The sequence below is a fragment of the Xenopus laevis genome, chromosome 8L, assembly GCF_017654675.1.
Source record: "Xenopus laevis strain J_2021 chromosome 8L, Xenopus_laevis_v10.1, whole genome shotgun sequence".
NCBI classification, from domain to species: Eukaryota; Metazoa; Chordata; class Amphibia; order Anura; family Pipidae; genus Xenopus; species Xenopus laevis.
In genome coordinates this window covers 125,165,938-125,182,969 of record NC_054385.1, presented here as the reverse complement: position 1 = coordinate 125,182,969, position 17,032 = coordinate 125,165,938, and the positions used below count along the sequence as shown (strand labels likewise).

At 40.2% G+C, this 17,032-nt stretch overlaps 1 protein-coding gene across 1 annotated transcript; it reads left to right on the top strand.

The window, feature by feature from the left end:
* Positions 1-15,850, top strand: LOC108699123 (major histocompatibility complex class I-related gene protein). Its single transcript, XM_018230981.2, has 6 exons — positions 1-154; positions 4,834-5,115; positions 7,324-7,608; positions 9,043-9,315; positions 9,710-9,817; positions 15,283-15,850. The coding sequence occupies exons 1-6, from the start codon at positions 85-87 to the stop codon at positions 15,330-15,332; spliced, it is 1,068 nt and encodes a 355-aa protein (XP_018086470.2). The 5' UTR covers positions 1-84; the 3' UTR covers positions 15,333-15,850.
* The last annotated feature ends 1,182 nt before the right edge of the window (positions 15,851-17,032 follow it).

The following is a 17,032-nucleotide window of genomic DNA, read 5'->3' as shown; positions in this document are numbered from 1 at the left end:
GCACTAGCATTTGATGCTAGATTCGATGAGCAGAGCTGGAGTAATTCTTGGAGTCTTTCCATTGTGTATAAAGATAACGTAACAATGGGTCACACTGTGCTGCTGCTGCTGCTGCTGCTGTTGAGTCTGGGTGTCTGTGCCGTACATTGTGCCGGTGAGTAACAATATCCTGTGTAATTTATATCGCCTGTAATACTTTTGTTGTGAAATAAGTGTTAGAACCTTGATTCTAAACCCTTCTGCTTGCAATTAACTTATATTATTCAAACAGCATTCTAGGGCAGGTTTATATAACTGCACTTGTCATGAGTTCTGAAATATTTTAAAAAGGATGTAAATTACCATCTTGGAAAGTGTTCATGACACTCCTTTCCAGTGGGCTACATGTACTGTTAATATGAATGCATTTTGTTTGAGATTTGAGAAAGGTTTATAATTTTTCTCTTAAGCAGAAGAACATGAGAGCAGCCTCTTTCTTTCTCCTGAAAACTTCCTGGACTACTTGGTGGTCAGAATTAACAGGACATGTATCCCTTCATTTCTTGGAATTAAAAAAAAAATAAAATAATGAATGTACATAGCAAAAGTGCTTAGCATAGCCCCCTCATGGATTTTATATTGACTTATTTTTTAAGGTTTACTTATCCTTTAACCTTCTGCTGCTTCTGCCTGCAGTCTAGCCGAGGTTATGTATCCGGGCGCAGGCACATTGGATACCAGAGGAGCAGATTCTCAGCCTGCGTTTCTCCACTGGCCAAGATCCACGTGGCTCTAGCCTAAAGAATCGTAGCAACTGTCGGCTGTTGTCTTTTGTACTAACATTGCAGCGTCTCTGACTGTTCATGTGTTGTTTTTATCTAGAGACTGAGCTTCGTATGATGGTCATATGATTATGTATGAAACCGGTTTTGCTGCAATTGATGCTGTTTATGTGTGATTAGGTGGGGGAATATTAAAAGAAAATGCATTTCAAAAAGTCAGGGAGGGATTCTGGGTGTTGTAGTGAATAGTAGCCCTAGGGATGCTGTGGGACCATACAGCTCTTGTTTTTATTTTTAGACACAATGGGGCTCATTTATCAACATTGGGAAAATTTGCCCATGGGCAGTTACCTATAGTAACTAGTGATGGGCGAATTTGCGGCGTTTCGCTTCGCCGAAAAATTTGCGAATTTCGCGCGAAATTCGCGAAGCAGCGAAAAATTTGCGAAATGCCGCCAGCGTCTCGTTTTTGACGCCGGCGAATTTTTCCGCGAATTTTCACGGGCGTTTTGCGAATTTATTCGCTGGCGGCGAATCGCGCAAATTCGCCTCGAATTCGCACCTGTCGAATAAATTCGCCCATCACTAATAGTAACCAATCAGTGATTAGCTTTTTAAAGTCAGCTGCAAGTAGAACATCGAGTACAGCAATTTGATTGGTTGCCATGGGTTACTCCATGGGCAAATGTGCCCAGTGTTGATAAATGACCCCCATTGTGTTTAAAATATTTTATTTGATTTTCATATTAAACAAATGAATTCAGAATGACAACAAATGTTATGCAGATGAAGCAGATAATGTTGCACATAAGACAATGGCATGATATTATCAAAACTATATCATCCATGAACAACAACAAAAACAAACTAAAATTAACTAAGCCAGTGGGTGCAAATGTAATAAAAGAAAGAAAAAGCCCATTTATCATCTGGAATGTCAGGTAGGTCATCTTACTATTGAAGAAAGTGCATTATTTGATCGCCAGTATTGGAGTTACAGATTTCAAAATAAGGAGACCAAACCAGCCTGAATGAATCTTTGGAAATACTACCTTTAGTTTTAGTTATTAAGGCTTCTTGCCAACTAAGCTGATTCATATAAGAGATGATGTTCTATAATGAGGGGGGTTCCCTTTGTAACCAGAAATTAAATAAAGCTTTCCTAGAAGCAGCTAGAAAAAAAGAAGTCGATAATTTACTCTCATGGGAGATAATATTTAACTTAGGAATTGCAGAAGGCATATTAACATCTAGATGCAGTAAAGCAAAACACGGAGATAGTTTAATTTTTATCTTCAGTCTAGAATTCAAAAATTTAGCAACTTCCCTCCAAAATAGGTTAATTTTTCGACAGGACCATAAATAATGAAAAAGTGACACATTGGTCTCGTCACATTTAGGACAAAATGATATAGGACTATTAGAGATACATTCCCATATCCTAAATGAATAAGCTTAAAGTCTTGAATTCTCCAACTCTCTGCCAAAGTATTAATAGATTTCCCCAAATCTGAGGGAGACACTTTAGGCACAATGTGTATATGCTGGATTAGGGGCCCTCTGGCTGTAATGTGAACCTAGCAGGGCCGGATTTACATAGTGGCGCCCCTAGGCCCACTGCCATTCATCGCCCCTGTTCCCTCCCCTTTATTTGGGAAAATCTTCATCATCTGGACCAGAGCAATAGGGATTGATGCACATTAAAAATGATTTTATCTCCAGCGCATCCCCACTGTTTTTGAACCAATGTGGGTGTGGTTGGGCAGCATGCCGCCCCCCTAAAATCCTGCCACCCTAGGCCCGAGCCTAGGTGGCCTTTCCATGAATCCGGGCCTGGAACCTAGGCAGGGTTGGACTGGAGCCTTGGGGGCTAACCGGGGCTGCAAACGACGGGCTCTCCCCCTTGACCTCCAATTCCCGGGCCCAGCACGAGCATGTGGGCAATTTAAGCTCTTTATGAGGCAAATGGGGGAGCAGGTCTGGGTCGGTGGGTCCCATGAGGGCCAGGGCCCACTGGGTTTTTTCCCGGTGTCCAGACTAGTCCGACCCTGTACCTAGGCAGGTAGAGTTGGGCTACTTACTGTAGATCAGGAGGTCCTACTTACAACTTCTAGTTCCTACTGTACTAGAATAACCACCAGTTTTCCACATTATACAGGTATGGGATCCATTATCCGAAAACCCATTATCTAGAAAGCTGTCTCCCATAGACTCCATTTCATCCAAATAATCTAAATTTTTTAAAATGATTTCCTTTTTCTGTGTAATAATAAAAAAGTAGCTTGTACTATAAGATATAATTAATCCTTATTGGAAGCAAAACCAGCCTATTGGGTTTATTTAATGTTTATATGCTTTTCTAGTGGACTTAAGCCACGAAGAACCAAATTATAGAAATATCCTTTATCCAGAAAACTCCAGGCAACAGGTCCCATATCTGTACTGGGAGGACTGCTTGGAGTTGTAACTTACGTGCAGTAGGGGTGAACTGTAGTGATTTTGTGCCATTTTGCCGTGCCGGTTACTTTTTACTGCTGAACTGCATGAAATGTAATGTGATTAATTCAGCTTTCTTTGAATCTGTAAAAGGTAATTACTTTTCCAGCAGGCATTTATGTGTATAATGACCAGCACTCCATTATTGTAAAAAATGATAAAGTTTCTTTATTCCACCATGTTATTGTAATTCCAACATTTCGGTCCTATATTGGGACCTTTATCAAGGATTAAACACGTGAACAAATTATAAATAAGTGCAAGTGAAAAAAAGGAGGTGCCAAATTATACCTCAGTTAGTTATACCATTTAGGACTTACTTGTAGTCCCTAGGGATCTAATACAGGACTTGAATTCGGCCCGAATTCGGGGGAATGGGGTGCAAGTGCACTCCGGCTAGTTTCCCTCTTGAGATCCACTGGGGACATTAGGATGGAAGATACAGCGCTGCGAAATATGTTGGCGCTATATAAATACATGTTAGTTATAATAATAGGTACAAAATGTCAAAACTTTTCTCCACTAGAACTTTTATAATTCTTGTATATCGGTATATCGGTAAGAGGTGCTCAATGTTAGCTCTTATATAATAATAATAATAGGTAAAGACGTTAAGTTTTTTCTTCTTAACGACCGATTTTAGTGCGATCTGACAGATCTCTGTCTCTGATTTCTCTGCACTGAAGGGAAAGTCCCTATTTTTCTTCACTGAAGGGAAAGTCCCTATTTCTCTGCACTGAACAGCCAAAAAACATACAATTGGCTCTTGGCAGAGAGCACAGAATAGATACTTGATACATTTGTTTTTGTCCCTTGGGAGAAGTTAGACTCACAGCTTAAAGAGCAATTCACCTACATTAGTAAAACTGTAATAAAACATAAAAACTGCAGAAATGTGTTCAAACCTTCATAACCTGGCACATTTTGTAAAATGGGCATGGTAATTAGGGGGTGTGGCTGCAAAAAAGGGTGTGGCAAATCTTTTTGTCCCTTTTTTTCGATTTCCAAAATGTTGGGAGGTATGTCATAGAAATAGGGAATAGCCATTAAATAGGCCAAATGTTTAGAAGCAAGAGGCCCACTGACACCTGAATCTATCGGGAGTTTTCCTGGTATTCCTATGGGCCAGTATGAAATTGTGTACATGAGCGGGTGTTTGTTGGCTTTGAAACGTGTGTAAGGTGTTATTGTTCTCTATACACCTATGGGTGCCTTTGCAACACTGTTCAAATTTTGAAGCAATTTGATTGGTGGTTGGGAGGTGATGTCACTATTGGTACTGGAAATTGTAAACGCCATATCCGTTAGCCTATGAGCAAGTGCCCTATCAGGCACAAAATGCGTTAGACTTTTATTTATGTGCTAATGAATATATTTCTGTACATTCTGTGAGGCTTATGCAATTTTATAGGTCATCTAAATTGCTTCCAAGTATAAAATGCTGTGTCTGCTTTGTAACTATGCAATTACTTCCCATAAAAAATAGTTTTTCTTCTCCATAAATATACCACATATTACCTATAATATTCCAACTATAAAGCTTAAAAATACATATCTGTGTTTTGTTGTATTACAGGTGGCCACACTCTCCGATATCTCATAACACGAATATTCTCCCCTACCCCGGGCCTGCCAGTATATACTATATATGTGTATATAGATGACTTCAAGTGTGGAAAGTACAACAGTGACACACGCCGGGCTCAGGTTTTGATTCCACTTAATGAGTCTTTTATTGCCGTGCCAGAGGATGCCCTGACTGAGCACCTGGAGATGCAGACTAAATTTGCTCAGGAATTGGAGATTACTGAAAGAGACAAAATGGAATTTATAATGGGGTTTTTAAACAAGACATATGGTGAGTACGGATGCGGTGTTCTTCTTCCTCCATGCAAAGCGCTTTTTGTTATGACATATATTTTCGAGTATACGCGAGTATAAGCCGACCTGATTATAAGCCGAGGTACCTAATTTTACCTACAAAAACTGGGAAAATTTATTGACTCGAGTATAAGCCTAGACACAACTATAGCCCTGTCTCCCAGCAGCGCACATTCCGCCAAAGCGACCCCCCCAGCGATCAACCGGACTTCTTTGCAAAGTTGATGGTGACTGAGAATTGCCAAATGGATTACTGTGCGCATTGTCCCACTGTCCCACTACCATGTGCAGAGGGTGCTGTGTGATATTGCCATCACTGTTATTCTTTCTTATAACCAAAAGAGGGCGCTGTGTGATATTGCCATCACTGTTAATCCATCATATAACCAACAGAGGGCGCTGTGTGATATTGCAGTCACTGTTATTCTTTCATATAACCAAAAGAGGGCGCTGTGTGATATTGCAGTCACTGTTATTCTTTCATATAACCAACAGATGGCGCTGTGTGATATTGCAGTCACTGTTAATCTTTCATATAACCAACAGAGGGCTTACTGTTATTCTTTCATATAACCAACAGATGGCGCTGTGTGATATTGCAGTCACTGTTAATCTTTCATATAACCAACAGAGGGCTCACTGTTATTCTTTCATATAACCAACAGATGGCGCTGTGTGATATTGCAGTCACTGTTATTCTTTCATATAACCAAAAGAGGACGCTGTGTGATATTGCAGTCACTGTTATTCTTTCATATAACCAACAGATGGCGCTGTGTGATATTGCAGTCACTGTTAATCTTTCATATAACCAACAGAGGGCTCACTGTTATTCTTTCATATAACCAACAGATGGCGCTGTGTGATATTGCAGTCACTGTTATTCTTTCATATAACCAAAAGAGGACGCTGTGTGATATTGCAGTCACTGTTAATCTTTCATGTAACCAAAAGAGGACGCTGTGTGATATTGCAGTCACTGTTAATCTTTCATATAACCAACAGATGGCGCTGTGTGATATTGCAGTCACTGTTATTCTTCCATATAAACAACAGATGGTGCTGTGTGATATTGCAGTCACTGTTATTCTTTCATATAACCAACACAGGGCACTGTGTGATATTGCAGTCACTGTTAATCTTTCATATAACCAACAGAGGGCGCACTGTTATTCTTTCATATAACCAACAGAGGGCGCACTGTTATTCTTTCATATAACCAACAGAGGGCGCTGTGTGATATTGCAGTCACTGTTATTCTTTCATATAACCAACAGAGGGCGCTGTGTTATATTGCAGTCACTGTTATTCTTTCATATAACCAACAGAGGGCGCTGTGTGATATTGCAGTCTCTCCCCAAGCGTACTGTTGGTATAGGAATGATTAAAAGTGACTGCAATCTCAGCTACTGCCCGCTGACTCGAGTATAAGATGAGGTAGACTTTTTCAGCACATTTTGGATGCTGAAAAACTCGGCTTATACTCGAGTATATACGGTAACTAAATTTTGTCTCAGCAGTCCAAAGCACTTTGTTCCAAAATGACAGTGGCTTGTCTAAATGAGCTTTTGTATACAACAAGCGACTCTGTTTGTGTTTGTGTGAGTGCAGAAAGGGCTTCTTTCTCATCACCCTGCCATATAGATCATCTTTGTGCAAGTTGGACTGAATTGTAGAACGATGTACAGATACACCATCTGCAGCGAGATGTTCTTGCAGGTCTTTGGAGGTGATCTTTGGGTTGTCTATAACCATTCTTACAATCCTCTGCATATGCCGCTTCTGTATTTTTCTTGGCCTGCCGGACCTGGGTTTTACAGCAACTGTGCCTGTGGCCTTCCATTTCCTGATTACATTCCTTACAGTTGAAACTGACAGTTTAAACCTCTGAGATAGCTTTTTGTAGCCTTCCCCTAAACCATGATACTGAACAATCTTTGTTTTCAGATCTTTTGAGAGTTGCTTTGAGGATCCCATGCTGTCACTCTTCAGAGGAGAGTCAAACAGAAGCACAACTTGCAATTGGCCACCTTAAATACCTTTTCTCATGATTGGACACACCTGCCCATGAAGGTCAAGGCTAAAGCTGGCCATAGATGTTGAGATTTTTAAAAGGTCAGATCCTGATCGTGAGACCACGATCTTCTCAGAACTAATGAATACTGCTTCACTATTTGTTTTACAGATAATGGAGGGTTCCCTGTCTACCAGAGGAGGTTTGTCTGTGAGCTGAAAGAGGATGGTACGGCTGGTGGAAATGAGAAGATTGGGTTTAATGGCAAAGAGATTATAGCATTGGATAAAGAGAAGGTGGTGTATGTGTCTGTAACTCAAGAGGCTCTGGTTATGATGGACCAATGGAATAAGCGCTATGATGATGCTACTGATAATAAGATCTACATGGATAATGAATGTATCCAACAACTTAAGTTATATCTCCATTATATATCAGCCTACATGGAGAAGAAAGGTGAGATCCTATGATATGTCTTGTGTATGATATGTTTCAATGAACATTTAAAGACTGCAATTAATTCAATACAGACATACATTCATCTTAATGTACTTTTAATTAAAAAAATATCCAGGCTGATGGGGAGCCAGGGGGTATGGTGGCCCAGTGAGTTCATAAAGAGCATGCAGTTTTATTATATCTTTGCAAAACAGGTGATTGTCCTAAAGTCTAGGGAGGTTCTAAAATGAGTTTGCTGTGGGTCTCAGGAGCTTTCAGTTATACTACCAGTACATTTTCATAATTGTAATTGATCATTACATCGAAGGCAAAATCCAACTGTGAAAGTAAAGTCAATTTTCTTTGCTAGATGGACCTAATTATTATCTCACCTTAATTATACAAGGTCTTTAGTTTATCTTGCTCAACTTTCATTCCTAAATCTTTGCCCTCTCTCCTTTAACTACTCAGAGCATTGCCACTGCAGCCTTTGCATTCTTTGTGTTTAAAGGATAAGAAAACCTTTAAAATAAGTGAATGTAAAATTCCAAGATATTAAAGGGATTTTGGCATGATTTTCATGGTGTAGTTTTTATTTCAATTACACTGTTTACACTACAAACAATTCACTCTACCATGTAAACGTTCATTCTTGAAGCAACAAGTATAATTTTTTCAAGTTATAATATTGGCGTGTAGGTGCATCTCAGGTCATTTTGCCTGGTCATGTGCTTTCAGAAAGATCCAGCACTTTAGGATGGAACTGCTTTCTGGCAGGCTGTTGTTTCTCTTAGTTAGTGTAATGGAAGGAGTCATAAGGGGACATGGATTTTTACTACTGTGCGCTATGCTTATATCTACCAGTGAACTGTTATCTGGATACCTTCCCATTGTTCTGCTGAGGGGCTGCTGGGTGGGGGGGGGAGGGTGATAATATTCCAACTTGCAATACAGCAGACTGAAGTTTATCAGAGCACAAGTCACATGACTGGGGGCACCTGGGAAACTGACAACATGTCTATCCCCATGTCAGATTTCAACATTAATTATAAAAAAAAATCTATTTGTTCTTTTGAAAAATGGATTTCAGTGCAGTTTACTATAGCAGCACTATTAACTGATGCATTTTGAAAAAAAAAAACCCATGTTTTTCCATGACTTATACTTGTACTGTTAATATAAATTAATTTTGTTACAACAGCACCACCTGCTGGTCAGTTTCCCACTATTCTGATAACCAAATAGTCAAGGAAGTTGTCAGGAGAAAGAAAGGTTGCTTCTGCTTAGGAAAGATATCAGAAACCTTTCTCACATCTTTCCTAAGCAGAAAAACATCAGAGCAGCCTCTTTCTTTCAAATTTAACCAAAGGTGAAACACAATCTATTTCTCTATTCTTTGAATATGGGTTTCTTGCGAAAAGCATTTCACCTCTCTCCCTCCCTTCCTGTCAGTTCACCCTAAAGTGAAGATTTCCAGCTCAGAGTCAGAGAGTGGTACCAAACTGCACTGCTGGGTGTATGGGTTCTACCCCCGAGATGTGGAAGTGAAGTGGATAAAGAATGGGAGAGATGAGATTTACTCCGAGGAATCAGCAGAGATCCTGCCAAACCCTGATGGCACCTATCAGATCAGAGTCAGTGTGGAGGTAACACCAGAGGAGGGCGCCACTTACTCCTGCCATGTGGATCACAGCAGTTTGGAGAATCCCCTGGTTGTACCATTTGGTGAGTTTTAAATTGTTGATCCCAATAATTTTGTGCTCAAAACATTTATTTTGTGCCCAAAAATGTTTACTATATCCAGAAATTACATTAGTCACCACAAATATATTTATATGTAATTTATTGTTCTAATACATGAAACCATCATCTTCTAATCACTGATGCCCTAGGTTGAAGGAAACATCCCCTACAGTACTTTCAGTATTCAACATCTCCTGAAGTTCTAAAGTAGCCAGCAAGGCTTTATTAATTCTGTTGAAGAACCACAAATAATCTGATCCATTAGAATTCTCACAGGATTAGCACAACCTGTAACCAACAACTTTAGAGGCTGATTTTTTTTTTCATTAAGTTGTGTTTACCTTTTAAAATCATCTTCTTTCCACCTAATAAACAGAATCCAGTAATAGAAGCATGTTGTACCTCCTGATCGGTGGGACTGCTCTTCTTGTCCTTGCCCTTTTTGCCCTGGGAATATTCATATATAAACAGAGAAAGAGTAAAGGTATGTATTGTCATATTCTCTTGTTTTTCTGTAGGATTTTCAAATGTTCAGTTAAAATGTTCCTTGTAGCCCTTACTCTAACATTATAGGCAGATTTTGGAAATACACATACTGTACATAGTGAAACAGACAAAAACTACCAAAGCCACCTCCATCTGTTTAATACATTGTTTAGTAACTGTGTGAGTTTGTACAGGAATGGGATCTGTTATCCAGAATGCTCACAACCTAGGTTTGCCGAAAAGGTATCTTATTTAAGAAAAAACTCACTGTCTAAAATTCTAATGTTACTGACCAGAAAACTTGAATCTAATTAGAACGTAATTCGAATCAAGTTTTTCTCCAAAAAAAACTCAGGAAGGCTATTAACTTCTTCAAATAGATCATCCATTGACTTCTACATGAACTCGGTAGGTTTTACGTGGCGACCTATTGAATTTGAGTTACTTCCATGGTAGGGGGATGATAAATCTCGCATTTGAATTCGAGTTGGTGGTTTTAATCTCAAAATGTGAGTTTTGACCGAAAAAAGACAATAAAAAAATTTGAATTTGCCATTCGAACCTTAATAAATTTTCCCCTAAGAGTTAGATGGGGAGGTAATATTCTCAAAGTCCAAGGTTGAAGTTATAAAGATATATTGCTTTATACTGAACATACAGTAAAGGTACAGTGTGTGATAAGGAGAACAATATAACCCCATATGATACCTACAGACCTATAATTAGTACTAATACAATATTACTGGTGGACCACAAATTTCAAGCACAGAGAAACTGGTCTCCTCATCAAAGACACACATCCAGGACCGGACTGACAATCTGTCTGTTCGGGCATTTGCCAGAGAGGCCGCTCTATTTTTTCTTTAAGTGGGCCGATCCTGATCTCTACACCTTATTAGAAAGTGCCACTGCCTTTCAATGCATCAGGCGGGCTCTAGGACCGCTCCTGCATCCTCTCTCCCACTGTTGCTCTGCCCCTCCCACTCCTCTGTTCTGCTGCTGCCGTGCTCTATGCAGGCCCGCGCGCTATCAGGAGGCTACAGTCCCAGGCCCAGCAAGATTTAGATTTAAAGGGGGGCCGGCTGTGCTGCTCTTTCAGGATTAGCTGGCCCCCCTTAAGATCGTGAACATCGCTGAAGACCGGATCTCTCTCTGCACTTCGTTTCTGTGAGTCTTTGTCACTCTCTGTCCCTGTCCCTCTCTGTCTCCTTCTGCACTGTCTGTCACACTCTCTCTCTCTCTCTGTCACTCTGTCATTCTCTCTTCCCCTCTCCCTGTCACTCTGTCTCTCTCTGTCACTCTGTCCCTCTCTCTTCCCCCCTCTCTGTCTCTCTCTGTCACTCTGTCCCTCTCTCTTCCCCTCTCCCTGTCACTCTGTCACTCTGTCCCTCTCTCTTCCCCTCTCTCTGTCACTCTGTCTCTCTCTGTCACTCTGTCCCTCTCTCTTCCCCTCTCTCTGTCTCTCTCTGTCATTCTGTCCCTCTCTCTTCCCCTCTATCTGTCACTTTGTCCCTCTCTCTTCCTCTCTCTCTGCACTCTCTGTCATTCTGTTCCTCTGTCCCTCTCTCTGTTTCTCTCTGCACTCTCAGTCACTCTGTCCCTAGGAACCAGACGGCTTTAATTACAAACTGGAGAGCTGCTGAATAAAAAGCTAAATAACTCAAAAACCACAATTAATAAAAAATGAAAACCAATTGGAAATGGTCTCAGAATGTCCCTCTCTACATCATACTAAAAATTAAATTGAAGATGAACAACCCCTAAGGCAGCTCTTTATGCGCATACATTTTTTCAGTTTTACCCCAATATATGAGTGGATGTGTACAAGTCAGACCATTGCGCCTTTATATGTGGGCTGCTTTGATTTTTTTTGCCCGGGCTGCTTTTTACCCCCAGTCTGGCCCTGCACACATCCATCTAATGCAAACCTCCCCAAAAACATCCAACCCAGAGGAAAAACCCTATATGGAAACTGCCAAAACAATAATTGGGCCAAACTTGAAACCATATTCTACTACGAGTATTAATGCATTTCATATAATTGACTGGGTACTTGTAATACACCCAATAATAAGTAATAATAAGCTTGGCATAAAGGCTCATTTACAAACACAATTGCAACCGCAGTGAGCTAAAATGAATGCAAAATTGCATGTGCATTGATGACATTTATAAAAGCTACTTGTGTTCATGCATGTCCCTTGCACTTCTGTCACTTGCCCACGGTCAGACTGGAGCCTTCTGGGCCCATCGGGGCTGCAAAAAAGTGCCTGCAAAGTGCAGTCCCGAGGCCCCCCTCCTGACCTCCGATTTCCTGGTCCACGGCGAGTGCATATGCGGACGCGGCGCTCAGTCTTATTTCTTTATGCGGCAGCCGGGGCATGTGTAGGGCAAAATAACATTTTTATTTGCTGATTTGAAGCTTTTCTAGCCATTTGTAGTGCTGATACATATTCCTCCATTGAAATTTGAATTTGGCGCCGTATGCAAATTAGCCTTCGCTAGCGTAACTTCGCTTTACTTAGCGAATCAACGCTAGCGCAACTTCGCAACCTTACGCTACCCCTGAGCGCAACTTCGGTATTAGTGAATTTGCGAAGCGCTGGCGAAACTACGCCTGGCGAAGTGCCCCTAAATGTTACCAGCGGCGATTCTGGTGCTGCTGCAGCGTGAGGCAGCAGCCCCAGTTGCTGACCCTCCTTTTCCGCTCCTCTCTTAAAAAACAGTGTCGGAGCAGGTCAAAGGGGGAAGTTCGGCTCTTAAAGTTACAAGAGGCGGCTTTTTGTTGCCCCTTGTAACTGGCCGCTCACTGCCGCCTGAGGCAAGGTTCTCACCATGCTTCATGGCAGGAGCGGCCCTGAATGTTACACTCACCTTTCGGCGATTTAAAAAAAAATATGCAAGTTGATGATGGCCTGATTTGGTGTATCACGTGCAACTGAATCATGTCTCCAGGATGAGTAAAATGAGCCTAATGCATTTTATGCCTCAAGGCATATAACGTGTTAGGCTGTTTTTTGGACATGTAGATGAAATAATGACTTTTTTTTACTTGTAGTCTAATGTCCTTTCTTTTGGAATGACAGCCCAGATTTTACAATTGACGTGATTAACTTTAGACCAAATGGTTGAACTTGATGTCTTTTTTTCCCAACCTCATCTACTCTGATGTCTACTACGGTATTATAGAATTCTTATCATGGTTATCCCACAAGTTTATTTAGTTGGTAACTCAGTGCATGACATAAAAACATTCAACCGGACAGGATTGTGTACTTTGCACTGAATTTATTATCCAGCGCAAGGTGCACAGTGCAGTTAGACCCCAGATGTACTGTATATGCATTTTAAAGGACCAGAAACAGCAAAAAATGAAAGTGTATTAAAGTAATGAAAATATCATGTAGTGTTGCCCTGCACTGGAAAAAATTATGTGTTTGCTTCAGAAACGCTACTATCGTTCATATAAACAAGCTGCTGAGAAATTGAAAAAAGTCTATATGGCACAAGACAAGTAGTGGATAAAGATAACATTATGTTCTACAGAGCTTATCTATTATCTGTTGTGTAACCTGAGCCTTTTCTCCTTTGAATGGCTGCCCCCATGGCTACACAGCAGCTTGTTTATATAAACTATAGTAGTACTTATCTATTATCTACTCTGTATCCTGTGCTTGAATGGCTGCCCCCATGGCTACACAGCAGCTTGTTTATATAAACTATAGTAGTACTTATCTGTTATCTACTGTGTATCCTGTGCTTGAATGGCTGCCCCCATGGCTACACAGCAGCTTGGTTATATAAACTATAGTAGTACTTATCTGTTATCTACTGTGTATCCTGTGCCTGAATGGCTGCCCCCATGGCTACACAGCAGCTTGTTTATATAAACCATAGTAGTACTTATCTGTTATCTACTGTGTATCCTGTGCTTGAATGGCTGCCCCCATGGCTACACAGCAGCTTGTTTATATAAACTATAGTAGTACTTATCTGTTATCTACTGTGTATCCTGTGCTTGAATGGCTGCCCCCATGGCTACACAGCATCTTGTTTATATAAACTATAGTAGTGCTTATCTGTTATCTACTGTGTATCCTGTGCTTGAATGGCTGCCCCCATTGCTACACAGCAGCTTATTTATATAAACTATAGTAGTACTTATCTGTTATCTACTGTGTATCCTGTGCTTGAATGGCTGCCCCCATTGCTACACAGCAGCTTATTTATATAAACTATAGTAGTACTTATCTGTTATCTACTGTGTATCCTGTGCTTGAATGGCTGCCCCCATTGCTACACAGCAGCTTATTTATATAAACTATAGTAGTGTTTCTGAAGCAATCACACCCGTTTTTCTAGTGAAGGGCAACAGTGCATTATATTTTTATTACTTTAAAACAATTTCATTTTTTGATGTTACTGGTCCTTTAAATGAGCAATAAGGGTGCACTATTGCTCTTGTGTTCAGGGGTCTCTGTTAATGACCCCCAAATTGTTTAATTTTACAAAAAAAACACTATGGAAATTTGTGTAGTTTTGGAAACAGGTTTTTTTGACTTTACGTAATGTAAAGTTATTGGCCTTCTGTGCTTGCATGAGGAACCCATTGTCTGTGATTGTCAGTGGTGTAATTAAGCAGAGCCGGCTCCCCACCAGAAGTTCTTCAGGTGGTCTGGCTCACAAAACCAAGCGTGTGCTCCTTCCTTGTCCTCCCTCCCCTCATTAGTTTGGGTAGTGGGCAGAGAGAGCTGGAGAAGGCCAATGTGGGACCTGAAGATGGGGAACCAAACAGTAGACTCCTCGACCATTCAGGCCCCTCTGAAGTTATAGGATTTGCCATATGGTGACTTAACAATAAGGGGCAAATATACTTATGGTCGAATATCGAGGGTTTATTAACCCTCGATATTTGACTGTCGAAGTTGGGGACCTTCCTCATAGGCTAACATTGACTTCGGTGGGTTTTAGGTGGCGAACTAGAGGGTCAAAGTTTTTTTTTAAAGAGACAGTACTTTGACTATTGAATGGTCGAATAGTCGAATGATTTTTAGTTCAAATCGTTTGATTCGAAGTTGTAGTCGAAGTAGCCCATTTGATGGTCGAAGTAGCCAAAAAAACATTCGAAATTCAACGTTTTTTTTATTCTATTGCTTCACTCAAGCTAAGTAAATGGGCCCCTAAGAATTAAAGAGAGAATAAGGCTTAGTTGAAGCAATGTACACATATGCACAGAATGTATAGTTATATATTATATAAATACCTAGCATGTAGACCTCTAATGTAGTCAAAAGTAACGTGTAATAAAATAAATTACTATTTTTAGTAGTAGTAATAATAATAAATGTTGTTATAACCTTTTAAAATGTAATTATTCCCTTCCGTGGGTTTATTGGTTGACATTGATATTCTTTGGTTGACATTGAATTTCATTTGTGCTGAATCAACTATTTTTCCTTTTAGGATTGGGAAGCGGCCAAAATGGGAGTAACCTGAATCTTGAACAACTGTAGAAATAAAAATACTACACACGTTCTACAGAAAATCTTTCCTACTAGCTTGTGGCCAGTGCATATAAGGAATGGTGACCAGGGAAAGCTGCCCTGCATTGGTGAAAATGTATTGAGGCAATAAATATAAAATTATGCCCAGAACACACAATATTAATGTTGAGCTAATTGCAGTTTTATACCGCTAGGCAGGCTTTAGCTCCACCGCTCTCTCTGAAGGCCCAGAGTATCAGTGATCCTGTCTGTACACTGTCTATGCAGTGATCTTGACTCATTATTATCACTTTTATTATTATTATCATCATCATCAAGTGACAATATATTCCACAGCAGTGTACAAAGAATAGGTGCATACACTGAACATACAAATTACAAAAATACAAGAAGTAAAGTGGCACCTGCCCAAATGTTCTTGAAGTCTATTGTCCAAAGGGGAATGGTATAATGTCAATGGGGGCAGCTAAAAGGTAATGTTGCTCTGGATTTGCCTGAGATTATTCTGGATCTCTGTGTGGTCCAGTTTGGCTTCTCTCTTACAGTACAATTATATCCTCCCTACTGAACACTTTATTGTAATACCCTTTAGGGTCTATTTATTCAGTTCCACCTCTGGATCACCATTATAAACTCTGCACACACAAATGATTTTTATAGAGATGGACAGATAACCAGAGTACAAGTGTATCTAGTACATATACTGTACATGAATACTACAGACATTTCAAGAAAGTTAATAATTACCTAATACAGGTATGGGACCTGTTATCCAGAATGCTCAGGACTAGTGATGGGCGAATTTATTCGCCAGGCGCGAATTTGCGGCGAATTTGCGCCGGCGTCTCGTTTTTGACGCCGGCGCCCATTTTTGACGCCGGCGCCGTTTCGCGAATTTCCAAATAATGAATTTTTCCATAATTTGTAATCAAAGGAAATCATTTTTAAAAATGTGGATTATTTGGATAAAACGGAGTCTATGGACGATGAACTTCCCCGTAATTCAACAATTTCTCGATCCCATACCTGTAATTCTAGAGTGCCTTTTGATGCCTTCAACTTTGTAAAGTGCATTTTATTCGAATAAAGCCAAAAACGTTTAAATGGAATTATACTAGGGGATTGGGGAACGAGCCCTTCTTTTTACTTACAATCAGGTCTGTATGCTGCAAGCAACATTGTAATTTTGCTACAGCTTTGGGCAATATTGCAGGTATAGCTGGATGATTATTGGCTGGTGGAGGTCAGGTGATCGTGGACAGAGGGTTTAAATACTTGACACAGGTGGGAACTTACCTGATCTGGAACAGTCCTTGAGGCGATCCAGGTCAATTGGCTGAGCGTGATGAAGAGCTTTCAGTCTCCCCCTCCCACCAGAGATTAAAAAAAAATAAAAAAATTGTCACAACTTTTAGGAGGAATAAAGTGAGTTTGGTTTTATGTTTTTATTTGTTTATTGCCAAAATAGTACTCCTGGCAGCTTACGGCAGAACATGCATTTTGTTAAAGCTATAGCATGCTTCTATTGTTTCTTGGCAAAATCATAGAGTTCAACATGAATAAAAGCTGTGGCTTTTCCTCCAACTTGGACCAGTGTCAGTGAGTTTTATTGTGGGTTCATTTTGAGTGAGTCTGACATACTTATCAATGTCCTCTCTTTCTTATTTCACATTTGTTTCCCATTTGCCATTAAAGTCACTGAAAGCACT